Genomic DNA, 27,769 nt, shown 5'->3' with positions numbered 1-27,769 from the left:
AAATCACAAAACCCAAAGGGCACAGTGATTCTTCACAGGGGTTAAGTCCTGCTCCATTGACTTCAGTCCTGGCAACCCTCCCCCTCCCCCCACCGATGGGTGGAGAAGAGTCTAGGAAACAAATGGAGACCTAGTCATGGTGTTATTAAGCCCTTTGCAGCTCAAGCTATCAGAAATTGAACAGACACTGGCCAAACTGGGCACACAGGGTCATATCCATACATTATATTCCAGCATGGGAACAGAAGAAGGGCAAAGGGCTTACCACGAGACTGAGGAATCCCTAGAAGTATTGAAGACTGCAGGAGATTACCTTTCTCGGCCATCACATCAGGAACTTTGTCGAAACATGAACCTGAGTACTCTTGCTCCATTCTTCCCCCTGCAGGGGCAAACTAGCATAGCGCAAAGGAATGGCAACCTTTCAAACTCGAGGGAAATGATACCTACCCCCCTCTTTATTACTAGCAATACCTTAGATAGGCCCCTAAGTAACTTACAGCCAACTAAAACTGTGGGGGCCAATGTCGACATTTTAAACCAGGGGGGAAATATTGAGGGCCAGGCCCATACCAGGTCTGAATCGCCGCATTTACCATCTTCAGCAGCTCCCCTTGTATTGGTTCTTGGAAATGTTCCCATTTTGAGGGAAGGTCAGTTTGAATCTACGATTCAGCTAATTGCTAAACCTCTTCTCTGGCTGGCTGCCGATACAATAGGCCTGATAAGGGAGGGGGTCGGGAGGGGGAGGGGGGGTGGAACCAATACGGTATTATAGGGAGGGCCACACAAATCTTATCCCTCTGGGAAATCCGGGCATATCCATCTCGAATAGATTTGCTCCCCTCTCAGATATGGACCTCTGCGATTGACTGCCCCAAGGGCAGCAGAGGGGCCTTCCTTATTGCAAGCCATACTACCTGAAACCACTGAGTCCCCTAGATCCTTTAAGCGGAAGTCGAGGCAGGCTAGCACATTCCTATTAGCATCTTGGAATGTAGCGGGCATAACAAACTGGGTGATGACCAGTGGCAAAAACTTGGCAGGAATATGATATCTCCTTCCAAGAAACCTGGGCAACAGACGTGATTTTGGTTAATGGCTATCGTTCTTTTCAAACCAGGGCAGTTCCGTTGTCATCAGGGAAATCTAAGGGGGGCTTGTTAACACTGATCCCCAATACGTTGGCCCTGAAAATAAAGAAGTTTGTAGATAAGAGACAACTTTTCCATATCCTTATTTTTGAGCTGGCTAAACAAGGCACATGGCTTCTATTAAACTTTTATAATAACTTTGGGCCTAATATGCACCTGGCTATAGATGAAGTAAACAGGGACGTGGATGACATACTTCAAAAGACAAAGGAACCCACACACGTTATATGGCTGTGAGATTTTAACATTCACCATTGCTAATACAACCTAGAGAATGTATGTGGCCTGGTGGACCTATGGGCAACCCGATATGTCATTTCTCCCACTGTACCTATGATAATACTCTAAACCGAATACTCTCGGCCAGGAATTTGGTGATTGTGACTAAGCATTCCCCCACTCTCGGACTCCCTGTTAAAAAATATTTTGACGGTTTGACTATGAAACAACTATAGATTTTATACTGGTCTCAAACCCCCTTAATGAGAGCTGTATCAACGTTGATGCCCAGTTCACGACTTTTAGCGCTCATGCCATTTTAACCTGTGAGCTTCAGTCTGTCTTCAGAGAAGTGCCTACTCAACAGGAAGTAGCTCCACCAGTTCTAGCAAGAAGAAATGGCTACCTATTAAAGTGAGCCCAAATTGATAGACCTACATTTCTTTTTGAATTTATAAGCAACTCTCTTGGCCGCATCGAAACCTGCCTGGATTTGAATATCTCTCCCCACTTAATGTTACTAGGGTTTACGAAAATCCTAGAAAACATAAGTAGCGTGCTAACACAGTATAAACCCAAAAGGGCAAAGATCCATAAAGAGGTCTTGAGCTCTAAAGTAGGAACTGGATGTTTCTCCCGTTACTACCTTGTACTAAAGAAGGACAAAGGCCTTCGTCCTTTCTTAGATTTTCACCCTATCTTAGATCTTAGTCCTTTCAATAACTTCCCGTGGAAGGACAAATTCAAAATTCTCACACTTGTTGAGGTCCTAACAGGCCCTAGACCCCGAAGAACAGATTGTTCTGTTGGACCTGCAGATCCTTATTTCCATATACCATCCTGCAGGCCATAGGCACGCAGGTGGTGTTTGCAGCACACTGTCGGAGTTTGCAGGCACTAGTCTTCCCCCTACCTTCATGACTGACTTCTCAAGATGGGGTCACACCAGGCAGTCGTCTATCACCTCCAGACAACAGCCAACTACTTCACATCATTCACTAGCAACAAGCCAAAGTCACACTTACTCCTTTGTAAAAGTTTCAGTTCATCTGAGCCATTTTTGATTTTGATGCAATTGTGTGCCTCTCCATTTCACTCAGTCCCCACCGCCACCCCTTTCCCTCCTTCCCTGGAGCTGAAAGTCTGGGACATTCAGCTGAAGTTTCAGCCTCTGTCCTGGATCTCAGTGCAGATGACTCTGAGGCACCTGAGGTTGTTTGTCTCCTGAACCTTGTGTGCCAAACATATCAAGTTTCACATGCGGACTCTTCAGTGGGACCATAAATCCCAATTGGGCCAGCAGCAGGAGAATTTGGTGAATCATATCCAGATTTCAGTGACTGCAAAGTATCTGCAGTGTTGGCTACTGGACCGCAGTTGGGTCAGTGGCAGGCCCCTCTCCTCACCCCACTCAGAGGTAACAGTGGTCACAATTGCCTTGTCACAGGGTTGGGGAGGCCATCTAGGAGAGGTGGAAAATGGAGGCCTCTGCTCTGGTCTCTGTCGGAGAGTCACCTCCACATCTATCAGTTGGAGTTAAGTGATTCGCTTAGAATTGAAAGCCTTCCTACCTACCATCAAAGGACAGTTGGTGCAGGTGGCCATAGACAACACCACCTCCATGTGGCGCAGTGACAAACAGGGCATGGAGGGTTCTTGGACCCTGCATCAGGAAACCTCTGCACCTATGGAAGTGTTTGGACTGCCAAAGAATTTCTCTGGTGGTGAATCACCTGGTGGGATCTTTAAAGTCCAGGGCGAATTAACTCAGCCAGAGGTGCTTAGGGGATGACAAATGGCAGTTATACCCAGTGGTGGGACAGGACGTCTTCCGGTAATGGGGAGAAGTCTGTCTCGAGCTCGTTGCCACCGCCGACACTTCTGTACATTGGAGTTTCCAAAGTGGCTCCTCTTAGAGACTCTTTCTGATCAGAGTCGAGTTCAGGACTCCTGTATGCTTTCCTGCCATAGCCTCTCCTGCCTCAAGCTCTAAAGATAATCAGTAGTGACTCAGCACAAGTCATCCAAGTGGCACTGGATTGACCCAGGAGAGTGTGGTACCTGAAACTCCTGGGAATGAGCATCTGTCCTCCAATCAAGCTACGGCTTCAGGAGGATCTTAGGGCAGAGTAATGGACCAAGACCAACAGAATTTTAATCTCCATGCTTGGTGATTCACCTGTGCCAGTTGATCTTCTTTGACCTACTGCTGACATTGTTGATGTAATTTTGGCAGCGAGACATCCCTCCACAAAATCAGGTTATGCCTGTCATAGGGATACATTTGTGGATTGTTGCAGCACCCAACAAATTTGACCCATTATAAGCAAAGTTGTCTGAAATTTTGTTGTCCTCCTTCAAGCCCAGCAAAGACTTCCTTGGTGCACTGTTAAGGCCTACTTACCAGCTCATCTGGCTTTTTTGATGTTGCCAGATCAGCATTTGTTGTTTTAATCACCTGTTGTAATGAGAGTTTTGAAAGGCGTGCAACATTTGTTTCTGCCACAACCTTTTGGTGATTCATCAGTGGTACTTGAACTTAGTCCTCACGTTTTTGATGTGCTGCCCCTTTGAGCCGCTGCACAGTTGCCCTTTGAGATTTCTGATGCTGAAGAGTCTTTTCCATAACATAGGCTAGACGATTAAGCGAACTGCAGGCTCTTTCTGTCAACCCAACCTATACCACTTTCTTCCCAGAGATTGGTGATCTGAAAGAAACCTGTTAGTGATAGATTCCTTACCTTAGAATAACCCCCAGGCATCAGACTGGATCCGGAAAGCTTTTGTTAGCAGTACCCCTGCGCGTCAGTAGGTGTCATTGTAGGGCTCGGCGTACGTCGTTGGCGTCGTAGACGCCAAGATGACGTCGCTGGAGCTACTTGGAAGCACCCACGCGTGCTGACGTCAATTCTTTCTTTTTCTGCGCCAGCAAGCGCAGATCCGGAGAGAGCGGTACCCCAGTCAATTTTTGACTGACTTTTTGGGGACTTTTGTCAGTGGTTTTTTGAGACTTTGACTCCTGGTGTGTAGGGATGCCCGATTTTAAATCTTGCACGGCTTGTCCCAGCACGATGTCGGTGATGGACCCGCACCGTGAGTGTCTCTACTGTCTGGGGCACAGACACCAAGTCCTGCCCCGAATGCTGGATGCCGGGCACTGGCTCCGAAAACTTTGCGGAAGCGGTCCCAAAAGTTGCTGGAGGCCCGGGAGTCGGCTCTGCACTGTTCAAGGTCCCGTTCCTGTGGGTGGTCGAGGGATCGGTTGCGGGCCGCCATCACCATCGTTCGATGAAGTCTTCACACTTGGAGTTAGGTAAGGCGAAGCACAAAAAATTGAAGAAGTGACGCCGCTCTTCGCCTTCCCCTAGCCTGTCTCACCACACAGCTGGGGGTGCGGGTGGCGCTGCTCCTGTGGCACCGGCAGAGCCTACACAGTTGCCGATGGCCTACTCTCCATCCATCGATGACTCCAGCCCAGCTGCATGAGTTCCTGTCAGCCGTGGCCCGCGTCTTTGGCCCTTCAGGCCCAGTCGGCACACCTTTGGGCCCCGCGGGTCCGACTGGGGTCCTCACTCTTCTACGTCGTCGGCTCCTGCCCCGACGTCGTCGACGACTCCGGTCTCGACGCCGAGAGACCCCATGGATCCATGTTTGGATCCCAGCCGATGTCGGTTGGCCTGGTACGACCTCCACCGACGGTGCCGCTGGTGTCAGCCGGCTTCCCGACCGCTGCCGCCCCCGGCTTCCACCCAGACGTAGAGACTGTGCCGGACCAGTGTCGATCGACGCTGATGGGGAATTTCTATCCCTTTCTCCATCCACCTTCTTCTTTCCCGCATGCTCGGCAGGTTGTGAAGGACTGGGAGGGGTCTGAGGACCCTCTCGCAGTCCAGTGCGAGTTAGACCTGGACTGGGAAGAGGACATTGAGGATGCAGGTGACCTGGAATTTATTCCAGAACCTGGCACACTATTTCCTACTACCGTGGCTACGGACTAGGGTGGTACATAATCTGTGGTGTTGCGTAGAGCAACCAAGGCTCTCCACCTCGAGCTCCCTACGGTGGTCGTCAGGACTAACCTCCTGACAGAATTGCTTCTGCCGGCGTCTTCCTCTACGGAGCCGCTGCTGCCCTTCGATGACGCACTTTCGGACGTTCTTTTGGGCACCTGGTCCAGGCCCAACACAGGGCCCCTGAGAGCTTGGTTGTCCAAGCCTCTGCGTCCCCTAGAGCGTTCCCTTCTGCACCTCTGGACTGGGAATTCAAGAAACTGGAACAATTTGGGAAGAACATTTTTACTTCCACCAGTTCAGGCCTGCGTTCTGTGAATACTGCATGCCTCTTGGGCCGTTATTTCCATTCTGTATGGGACACGGTTGCGCAGGTGCTGCCTCAGCTATTGCTGAGGGGAGAGACACGGCCAAGTTCATGATTCGTTGTGGCCTTGACACCGCCGACTCACTGGGCAGAGCGATTTCTTCGACAGTGGCGCTACGCCGCCACGCCTGGCTGAGAGACTGGCTTTTTCGGGGATGTCCAGAACACATAATGGATATACCCGTTGATGGCACTCGCCTTTTTGGTGACAAGGGAGACAGTGTGTTGGAGCGTTTTAAGGACTCACGGGCAACGGCTAAGTCCTTAGGCCTTTCGGCCACGCAAAATGCTGTTTTTCGCTCCTTTCGTGGCCAAGAAAGGGGCTCCCAAACAGGTTAGTTTCAGAGCCACTGGCCTGCGCAGCAACAGTCTGAGCGCAGCCACGGACGTGGGGCCGCAGAGGTGGGTCACTGGGCCAGCAGGCGGGTCCGTCCACCACCTCCACTGCAGCCACTGCCTCCAAACCTTCCTAGTCCTCTGTTTCAGGCCCACCACACGCCAGTGGGTGGCAGGATTCGCCATCACCACCACCGGGGTATTCCCTCCCCTTCGAGACTACCCCTCCAGCCATGCCACCTCAGTACCACCGCATGTTGGGGATTCACTTGGCACTTATCCAGCAGGAAGTTGTAGCCCTCTTGGCCAAGGGGGCCATCGAGCGCATTCCGACACCAGAAGTAGGTCGTGGTTGCTACTCCCACTACTTCCTGGTTCCGAAAAAGGGGGAAACACCAATTACGGCGATGTTAATACATCGCGGTGCGACTTTTACATCGCATCATCCTTTACATCGCAGGCTTTTACTACGGATGCTACAACGGCGCAATGCCGTTAACATCGCACGCATGCGATGTTACCCGATGTTGGGAGGATGTATTTTTGACGTAAAGAAATATAAGGATGTGCCAGCAATTAGGCAGTTGGGAGGCTGTGCAAGCAGATTGGAGGATAATAAAGATGTGCCAGCAATTAATTGCACGCCTTTTGAATGATGCGATGTTTTTATTGCAGACTGTCAATATGTGGTATGACGGATAGCTCTGAATAAAGATGTGCCAGCAATTAATTGCACGCCTTCTATCAATGAACTTGAACTTTTTATATACAATTTTGAAAAGACAGTGCCTATCACTAGTGTGGTGAGTGGCTGGGTGAATGGATGGATGCATGGATGGGTGTATGGGTGGATGATGATGTGTGTGTGGTAAGTGGGTGGGTGGGTGGGTGGATGGATGGTGGATGCATGGATGGGTGCTGGGTGGGGTGGATGGATGGATGGCGGGTGGATGAATGGATGGGTGTCTGGATGGATGCATGGATGGGTGTATGGGTGGATGATGATGTGTGTGTGGTAAGTGGGTGGGTGGATGGATGGTGGATGCATGGATGGGTGCTGGGTGGGGGGGTGGATGGATGGATGGCAGGTGGATGAATGGATGGTGGATGCATGGATGGGGCTGGGTGGGGGGTGGATGGGGGGATGGGTGGGTGGATGCATGGCTGGGTGGCGGGTGGGTGGGTGGATGGATGGATGGATGGATGGCGGGTGGACGAATGGATGGGTGTCTGGATGGATGCATGGATGGGGGCTGGGTGGGGGGGTGGATGGATGGTGGATGCATGTGGTGTGCTTGAGTTGTCCCGTAGGCTCGGTGTGTGGTAGGAGGGAGTGGGAGCTGTAGTCCCCTTGGCTCGGTGTGGTGTGCAAGGCTTCTCCTGTCCGTCTCTTCTCCCGGCACTGTCTCTCTCTTCCCCCAGCCTCTGTCTCTCTCTTCCCCCGGCCGCTGTCTTTCTCTTCCCCGGGCCGCTGTCTTTCTCTTCCCCGGTCTCTCCGGCGGCCGGTCTCACTTTCCCGCCGCGGTTTGGAAGAGGCAGCGGCCCCGGTCTCCTCTTTCCTGCAGACCGACGAGGTCGGAGTCGGCTGTTTCCTCTCTTTCCGACATAACGAGGCTCCTGCGGGACCACGAGAGGGGGCGGCCGTCTGTCCTGTCTGGTTGCGGGAGTGAGAGGCCCCCGATGGGCAGGGGCAGGTGTGCTGCGGTCTGGAGCCGGGGGCCCGGAAGTCACTCTAGGAACTCGCCTCACATGGAGAGGATAATGAGTGTCTGGGACAGAGGCCCAGCGAGAAAGGCTTCAACGACAGAGAGCAAGAGCGCTGAGAAGCCAGGGGCCATCTACTGCATGCGCTACAGCGCCTCGCCACAGGGCACTAGGCGCTATATGAATGCAATTACAATACAGTGGCACCCAAAGGGTGCCAGTCCAGACTTGCGAACTGGTGTAGCATTTTTCAACCATCATTCCGTTAGTGTAGCCTGTAGTGCCGCTAATAAAACAATTAGTTACCTCTTCCAGCGCCTAGATGACACGCCTTTTATAGAATCTCAATATTATCAGTGCAAGATTACCAACGTTTACACAAGGACACGAGTGCTCTCAGATCGAAGGCTTAAAGTCGCAATGGGTCTTTTTCTTAACGAAGGTTTACCATAACAACACGTGCTTGTATAGCACAAGTCACTTCTGCTGAAGTATCTAGGCACTACACAACGTTTTGAACAAGTCATACCAACCAGACATGGCAGTCATGTCACTGACCTGAAGCAGATGAAAGGCTGAGTCAGGCCCACCATGCTTTCAAGCAGGTGATTTTGGTGTGTCTGCACAGATCCGCACTAATGTCAGTAATACTTTCTTTTTGTATAGCGCTTCTTACCGCATTTCTGTCGTTTCAAAGGCTGGAGAGAACAGTTTACTATTATCTACAGTATTAGTAATCAATGTGTTTGAGGCGAGCCTTTGACCTGCGGCGCCATTCTGGCAGCATGTGTGGCAGGGTTGTTAACGCACTGAGCTACCTTACCGCACAAACGGAGCTGTTCTCCTTCCTCCTGGCCTGGGGCATTTATCCCGCGCTGGCTTCCAGCGCTGTGTGATTTACAGCTTGCTTGTACCCGGTGCCATTTCGTTTTGCTCGACGTCAAGCTGGAACAATATTTTTGTGTGTTTTATTTTGTTGCGTTTTTTAATATAGCGCGAACTCGACCCGAAGGTTTTGAATGAGAATTAGATGATGTCATCTCGAAAGGCACAATGTTTTTGCAGCAATTTGCCTGGTCACAGCTCCTAGCCTCCCTGAATAAAAAAAAGTGCACAATTGTTATTTTATCATGTCGCGGCAGCTGGGGGGGGGATAGGTGGTGCCCATAGGGTCACACCTAAAAAACAAAAAAATACGAAATAAAAAGAGAAGAGTTTGCGTTGGGGGGACAGGGCGGGGGACAGGGGGTCAGTGGGGGCCAGAGGTTAGAGGAGAGTTCACACGGCAAATAGCAAAAAACGCGTTGTTTTGCCCTGCGATTTAATGTTCGGCGGGGTAATGTGCTGGCCAATGGAAAGCTATGCAATAGCGTTGCAACTGATACCGATGTGGAAGAAGGCGATGTAATGGTCTATGCGAGGTGATAGGCGCGGGGTAAAAGCAGGCGATGACTGTGTCCGCGATGTAACGTCATACATCCGAAAAAGGACAATGGCCTGCGTTCTATGTTAGACCTTCGGAACGTCAATCGAAGGAGAAGTTCAAGATGCTCACACTTGCTTAGGTCTTGTCCGCCCTAGACCCGCAAGACTGGATGGTAGCGTTGGACTTGCAGGACGCCTACTTTCATATCCCCGTCCTGCTTTTCCCCCCGGCGTTACCTGCGGTTCACGGTAGGCCACGAGCACTTTCAGTTCACCCTGTTCCTTTTTGGCTTTACCATCGCCCCTCGAGTGTTCACAAAAGTGATGGTGGTGATCGCAGCTCATCTGCGCAGATCAGGGGATTCAGTCTTTCCCTATCTCGACGACTGGCCGTTGAAGGCGGGTTCGCCCCAAGCAGTTGTCTCCCACCTCCAGACTACGGCCGATCTCCTTCATTTGCTGGGGTTCTCCATTAACGTGCCGAAGTCTCACGTGATTTCCTCTCAGACTCTCCTTTTCATCGGAGCGGTTCTGGACACGGTGCAGTTTTGGGTTTATCCTCCCGAACAGTGAGTCCAGGACATTCGGGCTTTGATTCCTGGGTTTCGGTCAGGATGACCTTGAGGCTGCTGGGCCTCATGGCCTCCTGCATCGTGCTGACCAATCATGCCAGATGGCAAATGCGGGCTCAGCAGTGGGATCTGAAGTTCCAGTGGGCGCAGTATCAACGGGACCTGTCCGAATATGTCCAGATCTCGGAGGGCGCTGCACAACAGTTGCATTGGTGGCTCACGAACCAGCGTTGGGTCAGCAGCAGATCCCTCTCCCTTCCCCAACCGGAGTACGCAGTGATGACGGATGCGTCCCTCGTGTGATGGGGCGGCCACATGGGAGAGGCAGAGATCACAGGCCTCTGGTCTCCGGCAGAGTCCAAGCTCCATATCAACCTTCTGGAGCTCCAGGCGATCTTACTTGCACTGAAAGCATTCCTTCCATCTGTCAAAGGGAGAGTCGTGCAGGTGTTCACAGACAACACCACCGCCATGTGGTATTGCAACAAACAAGTCGGGGTGGGGTTGTAGACCCTATGTCAGGGGGCTCTGCGCCTCTGGACATGGCTGGAACGTCAAGGCATTTCCTTGATTGTTCAACCCCTGACAGGTTCCTTGAACGCCAGGGCGGATAAACTCAGCCGCAGATGCATAATGGATCACGAATGGCGTCTTCTCTCGGAGGTGGCACAAGGTCTCTTTCGACAGTGGGGAGAGCCTTGGTTAGATCTATTAGCCACCGAAGAGAACGCGCAATGTCATTACTTCTGCGCGTTGAATTTTCCAAGGCGGCACTCGCTCAGCGACACTTTAAGTCACGAGTCGAGCTGCGGTCTATTGTACGGTTTTCCGCCTATACCACTTCTCCACAGAGTGCTGAAGAAGATCAGGCGAGACCAGGCCCAAGTCATTCTTGTGGCTCCGGACAAGGCTCGAAGAGTTTGGTATCCCGAGCTACTCAATATGAGCATGGATCCCCCAATCCGACTGCCTCTTTGGGAGGATCTTCTGTTGCAGCAGCAGGGGACGTTCCTCAACCCGAACCTGTCCAGCCTCCCCCTACATGTATGGAGATTGAGCAGCGACAGTTGATTCCTTTTGGCTTGCCTACTGAAGTCTATGATATCATTTTGGTAGCCAGGCGGCCCTCCACAAAATCGGTATACGGCTGCAGATGGAACAAATTTGTGGCATGGTGCACAGCAAAGGCAGTGGATCCCTTCCTGCCCCTCTTTCAGGGGTACTACTGTTCCTTCTTTCCCTGGATCAGCAAGGCTCTGCTGTGGTCACTATTAAGGGCTATCTTTCTGCATTTTCGGCCTTTCTCAGGCTCCCTGATCATCCCTCTCTTTGCAAGTCCCCTGTTGTAAATAGATTTCTCAAAGGTATTACTCATCTTTTCCCTACTATTCTGTTTGTAATGCCACAGTGGAGACTTGAATCTGGTCCTTACCTATTTGATGTGCGCTCCCTTTGAGCCGCTGCACAACTGTCCTCTTCTTTTATTAACTGAAAAATGCTTTCCCTGTTGCCATCACCTCCGCTAGGCGCGTGAGTGAGCTCCAGGCTCTTTCCTTTAAGCCTCCCTTTCTGTCGGTCCATCCGGACAAGGTTGTGCTTCGCACTCGTCATTCCTTCTTGCCAAAGGTTGTCACTAACAACTATCACCATGCACACTTTCTTTCTGCCCCCCCTTCCAGAGAGGAAGAGAGGCTCCACCGTCTGGACAAAACATGCGCTCTCATTTTACCTGAATCTCACACAACAGTTCTGGGTGGATGACAAGCTCTTTGTTGGCTACTTGGGCGGCAAGAAAGGCCGGGCTGTACACAAGAGGACTATCTCTCGCTGGGTTGTCTTGTGTATCAAGGCCTGTTATCCTCTGGCTAAAAAGGAACCTCTGGTGGGATTGTGCGCCCATTCTACCACGGCGACGGCAGCTACTACTGCATTGGGACGTGGTGTCCTCCTCCAAAACATCTGTCAAGCAGCCACGTGGGCCTTGCTGCACTCTTTTACTAAGCATTATTGCCTTGACAGTCAAGTCCGGAGAGACGGCTTCTTTGCCGTTCTGTTCTCCGTGACTTTCTGGTGTGATCTTTGTTTGCAGACCCACCACCGGGGCTGGTATTGCTGGGGTATCTATTCTAAGGTAAGTAATCTATCACTAACGTGTTTCTTTCAGATGAACAATTTACTTACCGTTGGTAACTATATATCTGAAAGAAACATTTGTGATAGATTCCTTACTGCCCCACCCATCCTCCCCGTTCTGCGAACTGATTTCTAGGGTTAAGGTCATCCCTTTCAGGGCCCTAGTTTCAGTGCACCAAAGGTCGGTATCTTGCATGGCTCTGCGTTCCTGGCGTGGAAAATCGTGTAGAGAACTGATGTCAGCGCTCGTGGGCGCGTCTAAGTAGCTCCAGCGATGTCATCTCGGCGACTCCGACGTACGCAGAGCCGTACGACCATGCCTATCGACGCGCAGGGGTACTGCTGATGAAAGCTTTCCGGATCCAGTCTGACGCCTGGGGGTTATTCTAAGGTAAGGAATCTATCACTAACTAATGTTTCTTACAGATACATCGTTACAGAAGGTAAGTAACTTGTTCTTTAGGACCAGAGTTTGCGTTTTCCATAAATGGTCACTCCTTTTCATGTCAGGCAAGATTTCACCTTTCCGGCTTTCTTTGCTCCATCTCATCTCTCTAAGAAGGGTGAAGAAGGACTTCATCTTTTGGAACCTATATTTTATATTGATTGCCTAAAGGAACATTGAGTGGACGATCAGCTCTTTGAAGGGTTTTCTGGTGCAAAGAAGGGTAAGGCAGTGCAAAAACAGACCATCTCCTGATGGATTGTTCTCTGTGTAAAGATTTACTATGGACTGGTGAAGAAACATTCTCCAGAAGGCTTGCATGCTCTTTGTACTAGGGCCAAAGGTGCTATCACTGCATTAGCACTCAGAGTGCTTGTCCTGGATATTTGTCAGGCTGCTACATGGGCATTGGTGCACACGCTCACACAGCACTACTACCTCAACATTCAGGTCTATCGAAAGTGTCATTTTGCCTATTCGATCCTTCAGGACTTTTGTGTCTGCCAGTTCACAGACCCCCACCTTGGGAGGTATTGCTATGACATCTATTTGTGAGTTGAAGAAACTGTGGTTAGAAGTATCAATTACAAGAAAAAGTTACTTGCGTTCGGAAACATTTACCTGGTTAATATCTCATTTAACTGCATGCTCTTTACAGAGCCTCCCTCCGCCGTTCTGTGAACTGGACTCTTTTTTCATCTAAAATGATCCCAGGTCTAGGGACATGCACACTGGTCAATCTGCAAGGGCTCTGCCTCTGAAGGCACGGACCGCCTCGAAAGCAAGTGACAAGCTTGCATGAGAGGCCATTCTATGAGGCTCCTTTTGTAACTCCCATAGCGGAACAACATCTGCAGCGTGCCGCATAATACCACCTGCTGGTGTGCAGGGGTACTGCTTTTAACGATTCCAGATTCAGTGTGACACCGTGGAGTATTCACAAGGTGAGGACTCTGTAGTTCGAGTATCCACCAGAAAGATGGTTACCGAAGAGAAGCAACTTTTTCATTGGAAATAATGACCTTTCACACACACTAAACTGAAGTTGGCAAAAAAACTGTTAGTCTTAATTGAAATTCAGATATCAGTTGTTTATTTACTCTCTGCTTCAGATATCTGTTATTTACTCTCAGCAAATGTATATTTGTAGGCCTCAGAAGTGGTTAACTGCAAATGTGATTTATGGATGCCATGAATGGAGGAAGAACTGGTCTACAGCCGACCTTGGGTCGTGGCACATTGTGACATGCCATATTGCCCATTGCCCATATGGCCAACCTGACCATGGTAACTGGCAGTTGTTAGGAAATTGGGTGTATTATAAGCTGCGTGTAATACACTTACCAACCCCTTTACGACCAGTAGGTTTTGTTTGTGAAACCTTTAGTTCAACCGTGGGTAGCTCTAGCTGCGAGCAATCAAGCTTACACAACGGAACAAGTGTAAAGCATTTAAACAGCACTAACACAATCGAAGAAGAAAGACACAAGACACTTAAGAAATGCGATACCAGTTTATAAAAATAGCTGTATTTTTATGTATTTTTAGACGCCAAATCGAAAAAGATCCACCTGAGTGTTCCGGAGCTACAGATTTTGCAAAGTATAGTAAATATGCACTTTTTCACTTAACCTTGAACAAGTATTGGTAAACCTTTTGAGCAAAAACTTTGGATAGTTGTATTGCGGTCAGTTTGATTTACTTTGGGCAACCAACTCTGACAGGGAACTAGCCAGGGGGACCAAAAAGGGCCTCAGAAACAGCTACCTCGGTCAGGGAAGCAGTCTTCAGTCAGTTCAAAGCACTTTTGTTATGTGTCCGTTGGGGTCATTCTCGACATTGCTAAGTTAGCGTGAGCTCTGCTGCCATGATGCTGCTTTTGCGCACATTACTACATGACTTTATCTTGCAAGACTCTGTGCCTTTCACATGAGGACGGTCTGCTTTCTGCGTTCTCTGCTGTTCTTGGAGTGAAGTCTGAACACGATGTGCAAGGTCGAAAAACATGCACCTTGTTGTTCTGTTCTGGTCAGTCCCTATTACCTAGACAAAACATACTACAAACAGCTGCACTGCTGGAGAGCTCGTGCTTTGATATTACGGGTTACATGTTGTTCACAGACACTTGGAGGGAAACCTTTCCTAAGAGAAGAGCTATGCTGTTCCTATGATGTAAAGCTACCATCTAAGATATGGGGTCTGCTGACAAAGCCCAGAGATCTTCCTTTATACAATAAACCGTTACTTACCAAGGGGAGGGTGGTTAGGCCTTCTATAAATATACAATGACATCCCACGTCATATTCTATGGTATTGTAACAATGCTAACTGTGCTAGGTTTATGCATTTTGCTGCTGGTAGCGCCGGAGCAGGGTACGTCGGCCGACGGCTGCCAAATAGGAACAGAGACACCACAATCGGCACTCCGCTGCACCTGATGAGGCTAAATTACATATCTAACTAGATCCCCTCACCTCTCCAAGGGTAATGACCCAAGGGGACAACCAGTGGTAGGTAGCGACTCACCTCACCTCACCACCCACATGTAGATAGTTTTTTCTTTCTCACACGGTCCTGAAGAATCGCCAATGGTCACTCCTTGACAGTTTAGGGCGAGAAACATGTTGACCTCCTGGGAGTTGAGTACGCATTCTGTCACATTATAACAGAAAGAGTTACCCCTCCCTACTTTTCATTTTAATCATGAAGTGTCCCTCGCAGAATAAAATTACATCACAAAAGACTCTCTTACCTATTTTAAAAGTACCACTCCCACATCTGCATTCACCTAGGCCCCTCACACCCTTACGGCAAGGAACAAAAGATCTCCGATAAAGATCCCCTTTAAGGGTGCCCGTTGCAGCACCGGCCCGAAGAGGAGCATGCTCATATGATGAAGCATGACACCTAGCTTGCTGGGAGTGTGAGAGCTCTAGTTCCGAAAGGAGGAATTCCCCTCCTTTTCGTCTGTAATACACTTGAGTTTTATATAAGAAGCTAACGCTTTTTGTAAGTGATTATTAGATCACCTAGGAACTTCGTACCCTTCTATTGTATAGTGCTGCTGGTATTGGGTAATATACTGCAATATAGAGCACAATAGTTATAGACATTTTGAACTATACAGCGACTCTGACTATCCTTATTGTGGACTAGTACGAGTGAGTAAGCGAAAGGGTATGTCTTGCTACCGCAATTCCTGAGAGAGTCGGGAATGTTGTTTTCTGGGTTGTCTAATCATTTGTAGCTTTGTGATTATATAGAACGAATGAGACACTGTAGCTAGTCGGTTTGGGGATTTTGGGCACTAAGGTGGTAGGAAGGTACAACCCCTATACACGAGGTCCTGTTTTCCTGCGCATAGTCCTGTGTATGTGCTGAATCCCTGCCACACTTTTTTTCCCTTTACTATAGGTTCCCTTTTGAAGTGTTCTTGATGTAAAGGATATAGGATGCTCAAGAGTGCTCTAGATGTGATGCTGTCGATGGGGGTCTTCCTGCGGCTACTCGTTGGTCCATGGATGAGGGTGAGGTGCTCTTGGCCTCTGGGTCGTCGTCCCTCGAGGTCCTGGTAGAAGTCCATTCGCCACTGGGCTACGAGTGGCCTGGTATCGCACTCAGAGCTAAATCCTTCCCTGAGTAATAACTCTTCTTCTGGGCAACAACGCTGCACTCTGATGACTCTCCCAGGGCCAGCGGACTCGGGTGCAACTTTGAGGATCGGCTCCTGGTCTCTGGTTCTGCATGGAAGCAGTTGGCAGCAGTGTGAAAATTCTGGACTACCAATTGCCCCAGCAGGTGTCTTCAGCTGTTGTGGCCTTGTACTGTGAGCAGACGGTCAGCCAACGGACCTTTGGAGTCTCTTGCTTCAGCTGGGCTCCTGGAGAAGACTTCTCCATGAGCAGGACACAGCAGGCACAGTCCTTTCTCCTTCGCTGGCCACCAGATACAGCAGGGCAGTTTTTCTTTGGTCCTCTTTTCCAGACTGTCGAGATTTGAGTTCTGTATGCCAGGGGCTCCCTTTTTATGATCAGAAAATCTCCTCAGGCTAGGATGCGGTTAATGGCCAATGGACTACCGACTTCCCTCCCACCGATGACCACTTCCTGCAGTGTAACGTCTATTGATCTTAGGGTGCACCATTCTGCCCACTCTCAAGATGCCAGTTCCCTCTCTCTGCATAAGGCACACCGCAGCCCAACCCGAAGGTGTGGCTAACATAGGGGCTACACACCCCTGGGAAACTGGTTTGACAACTGGTTTGCCCTTCTGTGTCCCTAGTGCCAGTCTATCTACCAAAACAAAAGAGCAGCCCTTCTCCGAAGTGCTGGCCACTTACACTTCAAAGGCAGTTTTTCCTTTGAAGCTCACCTTTTGGGCTAACACCTGTATGGTTCCTGGAAGAGGTTCAGTGCAGGCTTTTATTGTTTCCTTTCCTGGAAGTCATGTGCTCTCCTCCTCAGGAGGACAGAACTCTGTCTTGTAGACAAACCCTGTGTGCAACCGTTAAGAACACAGAAGAATGGCAACTTTGTAAAAGCAAGTTACATTAATTTGGACTTGATCGTCAAGTTGAGCTTAATGAAATGAGGTGTGTGATACCTTGGAGTATCAACTTTAGTTGCACCATAAAGGAGTCCGCACAGCTGTGGGGTCATTGTGTAACCCTGCAATTACAAATGGGGCGACCACGCCTTTCCACAGTAAAACGTCAGTTTGGCGTTTTACCTGCCAGAACACGTAAAATACATGTTCTGCTTTTACAATATGTTACACCCTTCCTTATGGCTCGTTAGTGCCTACCATAAAGATGACTTACAAATATTAAAAAGGGAGGTTTGAGCTTTGCCATTCTTTTAAATGGCAATGTCGGGCTAGCAGTGACACACCGCTCTTCAAGTCTGCAATGGCAGACTGGGAGTCATGCTTTACCTTTGTCACACCAAGGGTGGCACAACCAATGCTGCAATCCCTGGGGTGACGCTCTTTCTTACTGGCCCTGGGTGCCATATACTAGGGATTTATCAGTAGGTTAGCGTATTCTAGTTGCGTATAAGCCAATTCAAAACACATTTCAAGGTCAGGGCACTAGCACTGAGGTCTAGTTAGCATGCCTCAGTGCACACTAAGTCTAAAAACTGATTTACATATGGCTATGTCTAAACTGGGGTGGGGGAGTGAGCTAAAGAATGATGATGGATAAACCCAGATCATTTGACTGGGGGTGAGTGCTTGCATTGTTCAACACTCCGTCCATCATCCCCTTTGGTTTTGCTTGGACCATAGGCAAGTTATCTTGATCAAGTTGGAGTGGCCTCAGGGATTGTGGTTCTCTGGTCCCCTCCACCTTCCCTTGTGTCATCTGCTTCAGCTCAGGGAAGACCTCCTGTCTCAGTGGGAGGCACAGGTTCTGCATCTGAACCTCATTTATTCATGGAGGTGGAGCTTGGCGGTCTGAGTTCAGTTTTTTCACCTGCCTGCAGAGATGGTGGATGTCGTCCTCTCATCTGGTCACCTATCCACCAAGTTTGTTTATTCCTGTTGTTGGTTCCAGTTTGTTGTTTTGTTCTTCCAAGAACATCAAAAGGCGTGGTTATCTGATGTGTTGTGCTTAGTGCTTTACTTGACTAGGCAAAGCTTTGTTTTGGTACTCTTAAGGGTTTTCTGTTGGCCCTTTTGCTTTTACTTTGTTTGCCGAATTAACCACTGTTGTTCATCTCCTATTTTTTTGCACTCTTTGAAGGGGTTGGAACATTTGATTCTACCTTTTCCCTTCATCATGACTCAGTGGGGTGCTAACTGGTGCTCATCTATTCCCCCCTCAAGCCCATGCACAGTTGTTCTTAGCGGCTGCTTACCTTAAGGGCTTTTCTTGATTGCCTTTACCGTGGCTCAGTGTGTTAACAAGCTGCAGACCCTTTGTCTGTTCATCCCCCTTTTACCACATTTTTCCATATGAATTGGTCCTTCAGACTAAGGCTTCTTTCCTGCAGAAGGTGGTTACCCATTTCACGTGGGTCAGAGCATCACTCCTGTTACCCGCCTCACCATCCTACCAAAGAGGAAGAACTGCACCGCCTGCATCCTTCAAGGACCCTCACTTTTTTACATTACCAGGGGCCGTATCATGAAAGTGCCTGGGGGCGCAATGGACGTTTGCACCCTCTTTGCGTGCCCCTTACGCATTTTGGTGTTACAAAAGTGGCCACCGACCCTTGTGCTTCCACATCTGTACTACTGATAGCGCAGGCGTACATAAAGTGCCAGCAATATCTTCAGAGGGCGTTCCCTCATTTACATGGGGTGTGGCCCATGCAAATGAGGGAATCCCTTTGCCTCTGCGCTGTATTACAGAAGGGGGCGCAGAGGCAAAAAAGCTGTCAGGATCGCACTATCTGTGCGCCCCCTGATTGCAGCCCTCTAGCGGGGCAGTAGGGGGTCCCATGGACCCCCCAGATGTCCCCTTGCAAGCAGGTGCAGTCACTCACTGCACCCGCCTGCAAGGGGAATCTCTAATCTCATTTGAAAGGGCAGGCTGCTTGCCGCCTGCACTGTGAAAACACAGAGCGGCTTCAAAGCAGCCGCTCCGTTTTTCACATGAATGCACTGCCCCCAGAGCAGTGCGAGTTCATGGTTGCCCTGGGAGCAGTTCATTCATCATAATGTGGTGCATTTTCATTGTTAACGCCAGGCGCACGTTTGAAAAGGTGTGCCTGGCGCAAACAATGAAAATTTGCTATTTGCGTAATACAGGCCCACATCTGCAAGAATGGGATTGATAATCAGTTTTTCCTTGACTGTGCTGGTTCCTAGAAAGGCAATACAATTAAGAGGCAAACCATTTCAGGCTCCATCATGCTGCCCATCATAATATGCTATGCTGTTTCAAAGGAGCTTTGTGAAGGGATCAAGGACCATTCCACCTGGGCGAAGGCTGCTTCATTAGCATTTTCCAGGGGTGTTCCGTGTTGACTTTGGTACATACCGTTACCAGGCATTATCGCCTCAACTCAGAGTTCTTCAGGAATGGCAATTTTGCCAGATGTGTGTTGCAGGAGGTCATGGCTTGATAACCCCCACAGACCACCACCTGGGAGGTATTGCTTTTGTATTTATTCCATAGAAGAAACTGCAGGTAGAAGTATCTGTTAGAAAAACAAGATACTTACGTTCAGTAACATGCTTTCTGGTGAAAACTTTGTCTACATGCTGGTTCTGCACCACTTCCCACCGGCCTCTCGGTTCTCCTTCTAGAGTGGTCCGGTAACATCTAATACGGTCCCCAAATAGTTTGGTAAAATGCCGTTTCTGTCACCCTTCTCTCAAGTTTATGAGAAAAGGGACGGGGAATTGATGCAAGTTCCCCGGGCTGGCAGCTTTTAAGAGTTTAATGGCATATCGGTGTGAATGCCAGGGTCAAGGTTCCACCAGTTTATTCAGGAGGAGATATATTAACTTTTCAAATCCAGTCATATGCCTCGAGGAGATCAAAAAAAGAAGAAATTTGTAGATTGATTGAGTACCCATCAAAAAGATCGTTACCAACTTTTTCTTTGCTGCCTTCTCTTTCAACTTGCACTTTGTCTGAGATGGGGTATATTTTTCTTTTTTGGTTTTACTTTCAAGAACTTATTTACCAGTAAAAGAGAAATTGTCTGACTTACTCTGTGGGAGCTGTCCTGTCTGTTTTTGTGGTCTGATCTGTATTGTCCAGTCTCTCTTTTTCTATCTGTATGTATTAGTTGTTTGTCTCTTCTGCAGGCTTTTGATCAGTGATAAATAGTAATGTGTCAGACCTTGATGTGTGTACGAGCTTGATGTGTTGACCCAAGAATCTGTTTCAATAGTTTCTCAGGGTCAAACCATAATTTGGGGCTGCGGGTTGAATGGGTCTAGAGCAGACAGTGAGCCGCCATTCTGAGAGGTTGGGTGAAGCTGGTTGACTGTTCGTTGTGGCAAGAGTGCTGGAAAATTAGTACACAGTATGTACCTGGTAATCCACATCCTCTGTCCATTATTTTGTATTAGTGATTATAAGTTTGTTTTTCCTTTCTTACAGGGACAGGGCTGCTTGGTCATTAATTACCTGAAGGATTCCTTTCGGCAAAGCAGTGAAGTAATCAGAACTAGCAATGATGAAATGTTTGGCATTAAAGGGCAAACGACTGGACACAGGAAGTAACTGTTATCCAAAAAAGATGCTGCTCCTGAAATGAAAGCATCGTCAGACCGCCTGTCCTTTCTAGCCCCTGTCTTCCCCAACCTTCCCCCTTATGCCTTATGTCAAATAAAGCTGATTGCACTGACGGACTTATAACTCCAAGCAAATGTTTAAAATTTTATATTTAATAAAAAAAATAAAAAGTGATTCTGAACAAGTGTAATAGGTGTAAACCAGAAATGTACAGCTATGTTGGGGGGGATAAATATAACCAGTTGGGGGAAGTTCTGGCTCCTATGTCTCATTTTAAGGGCCCTCCTCAGTAGAACGGGTGCAGTGAACACTGGTCTGCTAAAGATATATTATAATTTTAAAACCCGTCTTTGATTCACTGTTACACTTTCGATAAAGCATGAAAGTTGTTGTTTGTAAAGACATGTCTCGATTTCCAAGATTATGGACGCTGCCCGCAGCCCTAGAATGTATCTTTCCCAACCTCGAAAAAGCTGAATTAAGGTGGCTTTCAAATAATCATTAAACTTGACAGTTTCTCTAACAAATGGCTTCTTTCTCTTTCAGAATATGTTTGGTTATCTTTTGGATGTCCCTAATCAAATATGTAGAATTCCTAAACCAGCTCTTTCTGATGTGCAGTTTGTCACATAGTGGCCAACTCGAAAATATGAAACCTTTATGCTCAAGGCATATGAGCTGCAGATTACACACTATGCATAGATGGCCACCTAGTGTATGGCCCGGATGTATACAGTTTGTTTTTGTCCTAGAAAGTCTTTGGAAGTCACGGGATAGGTGACTCCTCTTTTGGATCATACTGCGCATGGTCATCGGCTCCATCCCCAGATTGTTTTTTTCCGCCACCGGATGTGTTTCCAGCGCTCCGTGTTGGAACTGATTTCCTTTGGCGCGCAATCCTCACCAGCTTCGATGGTATAGTTTCAAACGGGTGTACAGTCGACGCTACCCCTCAACTTCGAAGTCTTCGATTCAGGTCGTCGGCGAAGGCCTTCTGGCCTATCTAGGCCTCAACTTCCAGCTCATGGAAAGGACGCCATTTAAAAAGTGCCCTCGATGTGGGTCGAAGTTTCCCCACACAGACCTACATGAGGTGTGTAACCTTTGCCTCTCACCGGAGCACGAGGCCAGAGACTGTTCCGCTTGTGCCTCTTTCCGCTCCAAGAAGACGATCCGGGACCAACGGGCTCGAAGAACAATGGCTCGTTCATCAGCTCCGATTCCAGACAACATCTTTCAAGAGGTCGTCGACGTCCCATAACAACATCATGGCGTCGACAGTGACTCAGAGGCAGAAGATTCTGAAGTCGAGGACATTACTCCAGCACAGCGGGTCGTAAGTAAGACCGTCGACCCCGACCCTTCCTCGACACCCTCCAAAAAGGCTTCGGTCACACCCTCTCCCTCGGGTGCACACCGGGACACTGCTTCCACTGCCCCGCCTTCGGGCTCGGCTAAAAAGCTTACTAAGCCTTACGGCGACTCGGGCTCGAGTGTGCCTGCCCACGGTGCCGGCGCACACCTACCAGCACCGAAAAAGACATCGGCCTCCACGCCGGCATCGAAACAATCTGCGTTGAAGCCTGGTGTTAGCCACTCAGCACCGAAACCAAAATCGGACCCAAGCAAAACCGCTTCGGAGCCGAAAAAGTCATCTGATCCAAAAGACCCATCGGAGCCGAAAAAATCATCAGAGCCGACTAAACCATCGCAGCCAAAGAAGACTCGTACTTCTCCGGCTAAAGACACTGCCAAACCACAAGCTCCAAAGCCAAAAGAAGCTCCCAGCTCAGTGCACAGAAAGCCCTCTGCACCAAAAGATCTGCCTCCTGCAGGTGACCTATTTCATCCAGACCCTACACAAAATACTCTTGTTAAGGACCCAACCACTGGTCGACTAACTCAGTTCAAAGAAACGACCACTGGATACACCTACACCGGCTCTTCATTCAAAGGCGAAGGAGATTTCTACCTCCCCTCTAAGGATTCTTTCTCCTCCTGCTCCACATGTACCATCACCGCCTCCTCCTCTACCACAGCACTCCCCTGCATCTTCTATCATACCAGATGATGACAACAGGAATGATAGCTCTGACGACACAGGGGGTGGTGCACATAGTGAGCCACTAGATCACTCTATTCCTCCAGGCTCACCGGACCCTTGGGATGATTACAACACCCCAGACGACCCTAACGTCCCTCAAGACGACCTATATCCCTCTAGGCCTTCCCCACCAGAAGACACTATGGGATTTAATCAGCTAGTACACAGGGCTGCACAATACCATGGGGTTGACATGCATACTGATCTTGTAGAAGAAGACTTCTTAATGGATACCTTTGATAATGCACAAAGGTCCTCGTCAGTTTTACCAATGCTTAAAGGAGTTATTAATCATGCTCCAGAAGTCTTCAAAGACCCAGTTAGAACTCGGGTCATCAACCCACAAATAGAGAAATATAAAGCTGCCCCTTCAAATCCAGCATATATTAAAGGCCCAGTACCATTAGGCTCTCGTGTGGTCTCTAATGCATGCAAAAGAGCAAATTCACAAACATCAGGTGAAGCTCCCCCACCGGATAAAGAGTCTAAGCTCCTTGACGCATCCGGTAAAAGAACTGCGTCTCAGGCAGCAAACATGTGGCGTATTGCAATACACAAGCATTATTGGCAAGATATGACAGGGCACATTACAATTAACTGAATCATTAATGCAGCACCTCACCGATAAGTATAAAGACAGAGCAAATTAGCTTATCCAAGAAGGGAAAAATATTGCAAACTCCTCTATTCGTTGTGAACAAGATGCAGCAGACACTGCCTCCAGACCCATTAATACAAGTGTTCTGTTGCGTAGACACACATGGCTACTCATTTCAGCGTTCAAACCTGAAGTCCAAAGTGCCATACTTAACCAGCCCTTTGATGAGCAACACTTATTCGAACCTAATGTAGACGTATCCCTTGAAAAGATGAAAAAGGATACAGATACAGCCAAATCTATGGGAGCCTTGCAGCGGCAGGCTCCCAAACGCTCATTTCGCCGCTCATCTTGCTGCTCATCTTACAGAGGCGCCAACGGGATACTCTTCAGACACACCCTCTACCTCTTACAAAACCCCCACACAGTCCACCTATAGTAGGGGCTACCAAAGGGGTGGTTACAGAGGTAACAACAATAAGGGCAGAGGTAAAATCAACAACACCCGCTCTGCCTCTACCCCTGCCCAATGACTTCCCTCCCCTTCCCCCGCCACATTCCACTCCTGTTGGGGGAAGACTACAACAATACCTACCAGCCTGGGAAAACATCACATCAGACAGGTGGGTGCTACAAATAATACAGTCAGGTTACTCTCGAACTAACATCTACCCCCCCAAACATACCACCCAAACAGCGTCCAATGTCATAAGAATATTTGATACTGCTCAGACAGGAGGTTATATCCCTCCTGCAGACAAATGCAATAGAAATAGTTCCACTGCATCAGCAAATAAAGGAGTATACTCCCTGTATTTCTTAATTCCAGAGAAGGACGGATCTCTATGGCCTATTCTAGACCTCAGACCCCTAAACCTGTACATACAATCAGACCACTTTCATATGGTCACACTCCAGCAGGTCCTTCCACTCCTTGTACAAAACGACTTCCTTGTCCCTCTAGATCTCAAGGATGCCTACTTCCACATTCCTATCCACACAGCGCACAGAAAATATCTTAGATTTGTATTAGACGGTCAGCACTACCAATTCAAAGTACTCCCATTCGGAGTCACAACAGCACCAAGGGTGTTTACCAAATGCCTAGCGGTAGTGGAAGCACACTTAAGAAGACAGCATATTCAGGTCTTCCCATATCTAGACGACTGGCTCATAAAAGCCAGCTCATACAGCCAGTGTGTACAACACACTCACGCCACAATTCAACTGCTCCACGACTTGGGATTCACAGTAAATCCCATCAAGTCACATCTGCAACCGTCAATATCTCAGCGCTACGATAAACACCGAATTAACACTAGCCTATCCTTCTCCAGCCAGGATAACAAGTGCAAACTCTCCTAACAAAATTCAAACTCCAACACTGTACATTTTGTCGGAGCATTTCCACATGCTCACTCTCCAGCAAGTCTTACCATTGCTTCGCCAGGGAGACTTCTTAGCAACCATAGACCTCAAAGACGCATACTTTCATATACCAATACACCCTGCTCACAGAAAGTATTTAAGGTTCACCATTCAGGGACAACACTACCAGTTCAAAGTCCTACCATTTGGTGTCACAACAGCTCCAAGAGTGTTCACCAAATGTCTAGCTACAGTGGCAGCACATCTCAGACGGCAACACATTCATGTGTACCCCTATCTGGACGATTGGCTAATACACGCGCCAACAGCCCAGCAATGTGCCAACCACATGTCAAAGACCATACATCTCCTGCACAGTTTAGGATTCTCACTAAACTACCCAAAATCACATCTACAACCCTCCCACGTCCAACAATACCTGGGAGCAACAATAGACACACTGGCAGCAAAAGCATATCCCAACACAGCACGGATCAAGGGAATGCAAACGTTGATACAACAATTCAGACCCCAACACTCACTACCAGCTCAAGTGTTCATGCAGCCCATAGCAATGATGGCATCTTGCATATTCATAGTACCTCACGCAAGACTACAAATGCGTCCACTTCAAGAGTGCTTAACACGACAATGGAACCAGGTTCACGGTCAATTAAAAGACCTAGTGTTGGTAGACAGACGGACTCATCGCTTTCTGCAATGGTGGAGCACCAAAAACCTTTCAAAAGGCCGACCGTTTCTAGAGCCAGTTCCCCAAATAGTCATAACAGAGGACGCATCGCTCTCCGCTGGGGAGCTCACCTCCTGCATCACACCATGCAAGGTAGGTGGACACCGCAACAAAAGCTACTCCACATCAACCACTTGGAATTACTAGCTGTATTTCTAGCCCTAAAAGCATTCCAAAAACAAGTATCAGGCAAGGCTGTCTTAGTCCACACAGACAATATGACTGCCATGCACTACATAAACAAACAAGGGGGGGACACACTCTGCAGCTCTCTCAGTGCAGCAGATATGGAGAAGGGCCATACCACTAAATATCTTCCTCTTAGCCCAACATGTTCCAGGAGTACAAAACACCATAGCAGATCTGCTAAGTCGACAGACACAGCATATCCACAAGTGGGAACTTCATCAGCAAGTTCTTTAACCGTTCTTTCAACTGTGGAGACAACCTCAGATAGACCTCTTCGCCACCCACGGAAACGCAAAATGCCCAAACTTCGCCGCCAGATATCCACACCTGCTGTCCAAAGGCAATGCGATATGGATGACCTGGTCCGGAAAATTTGTGTACGCTTTTCCTCCTCTCACACTACTTCCGTTAGTGGTACGCAAACTACAGCAATATTCCCTGAAACTCATTCTAGTTGCTCCAACTTGGGCCAGACAACCGTGGTATACCACGCTGCTGCAACTCTCTGTGGTGCCACACCAGAAACTAAGTCTATCTCCACGCTTATTAACGCAGAACCATGGAGAGATCAGACACCCGGACCCAGCTCAGCTCAACCTAGCGATCTGGCTCCTGAAGTCATAGAGTTTGGTTACCTTAACCTCCCTACAGACTGTATGAATGTTATTAAAGAAGCTAGACGTCCCACCACTAGAGCATGTTATGCAGCGAAGTGGAAATGGTTTGTAATATACTGTCAAAACAACCACATCAATCCTTTAAATGTGTCTATTCAACACATTATAGGATACCTGTTACACCTGCAAAAGTGTAATTTAGAGTACACGTCTATCAGACTGCACCCTGCTGCCATTGCAGCATACTTACAAAATAGACAACATCTGTCTCTTTTTAGAGTGCCTGCCATAAAGGCTTTTGTGGAGGGATTCAAAAGAATAATCCCTCCCAGAACACCACCTTCACCATGGTGGAACTTGAACATTGTTCTCACACGGTTAATGGAACCTCCCTTTGAAGCGTTACATAAATGTGAATTGCAATTCGTAACTTGGAAAGTAGCTTTCCTAGTAGCTATTACTTCTCTCAGAAGAGTTAGTGAACTACAAGCATACACCATTCAAGAACCTTTTCTGCAAATGCACCATAATAAAGTGGTTCTCCGTACTAATCCTAAAAATCCTTCCAAAAGTCATTTCACCCTTCCATCTAAATCAGTCTGTTGAGCTGCCCATATTTTTCTTGCAGCCACAAACAGTCGCAGAAAGAGCTCTTCACACCTTAGATGTCAAAAGAGCATTGCTTTACTACATTGAAAGGACACAAACTTTTCGTAAAAACAAAACAACTTTTTGTCTTTTTCACCACCACATAAAGGTAACACCATATCTTGGATAGCTAGGTGGATTGTCAAAGGCATACAAATTAGTTACCACAAAGCTAAACGTACGTTATCTATTCCTCCTAAAGCCCATTCTACAAGGAAACTAGGGGCTTCAATGGCATTTTTAAGGAACGTTCCCCTAGACGATATATGCAAAGCAGCTACATGGTCTACACAGCACACATTCACAAAACACTATTGTGTAGATGTGCAAACTAAACAACAAGCCACTGTGGGCCAGGCTGTACTAAAAACTCTGTTTCAAACAACTGCAACAGATACTAGTGGACGCCGCTAAAAGTGGGTACTGCTATACAATCTATGCATAGTGTGTAATCTGCAGCTCATATGCCTCGAACGGAAAATGCTACTTACCAGTATGCATCTGTTCCTGGCATGTAGAGCTGCAGAGTTACACACGCCCACCCGCCTCCCCGGCTACCTTTATCTGTTCCAGTATTATCTTAATTAGATACAAATTACATGGACATCAATACTTTTCTTATAAAAACTCCATCACTTCCCTAATGGCGAAAAACAATCTGGGGATGGAGCCGATGACCATGCGCAGTATGATCGAAAGGAGGAGACACCTATCCTGTGACTTCCAAAGACTTTCTAGGACAAAAACAAACTGCAAACAGCTGGGCCCAACACTAGGTGGCCATCTATGCATAGTGTGCAACTCTGCAGCTCTACATGCCAAGAACAGATGCATACTGGTAAGTAGCATTTTCCTTCTATCAATAAATGATGCAACTACTCTGATGTCACAAAAAATAGTTATTTGTCTGTGTCTTCTCACATAGCAACTGAAGA

At 48.2% G+C, this 27,769-nt stretch overlaps 1 protein-coding gene across 2 annotated transcripts in view; it reads left to right on the top strand.

The window, feature by feature from the left end:
* USP48 (ubiquitin specific peptidase 48) overlaps nt 1–21,086 on the top strand; it is a 725,601-nt gene extending 704,515 nt beyond the window's left edge. For both annotated transcript variants that reach the window (XM_078642611.1, XM_078642612.1), the window contains exon 27: nt 20,425–21,086. In XM_078642611.1, coding sequence (XP_078498737.1) covers nt 20,425–20,447 — 23 coding nt within the window. In that variant the 3' untranslated portion in view covers nt 20,448–21,086. The remainder of the gene's footprint in view (nt 1–20,424) is intronic.
* Nucleotides 21,087–27,769: the final 6,683 nt, after the last annotated feature.

The sequence above is a fragment of the Lissotriton helveticus genome, chromosome 5_1 (assembly GCF_964261635.1).
Source record: "Lissotriton helveticus chromosome 5_1, aLisHel1.1, whole genome shotgun sequence".
Taxonomy (NCBI): Eukaryota; Metazoa; Chordata; class Amphibia; order Caudata; family Salamandridae; genus Lissotriton; species Lissotriton helveticus.
This window is presented reverse-complemented; position numbering and strand designations above follow the sequence as displayed.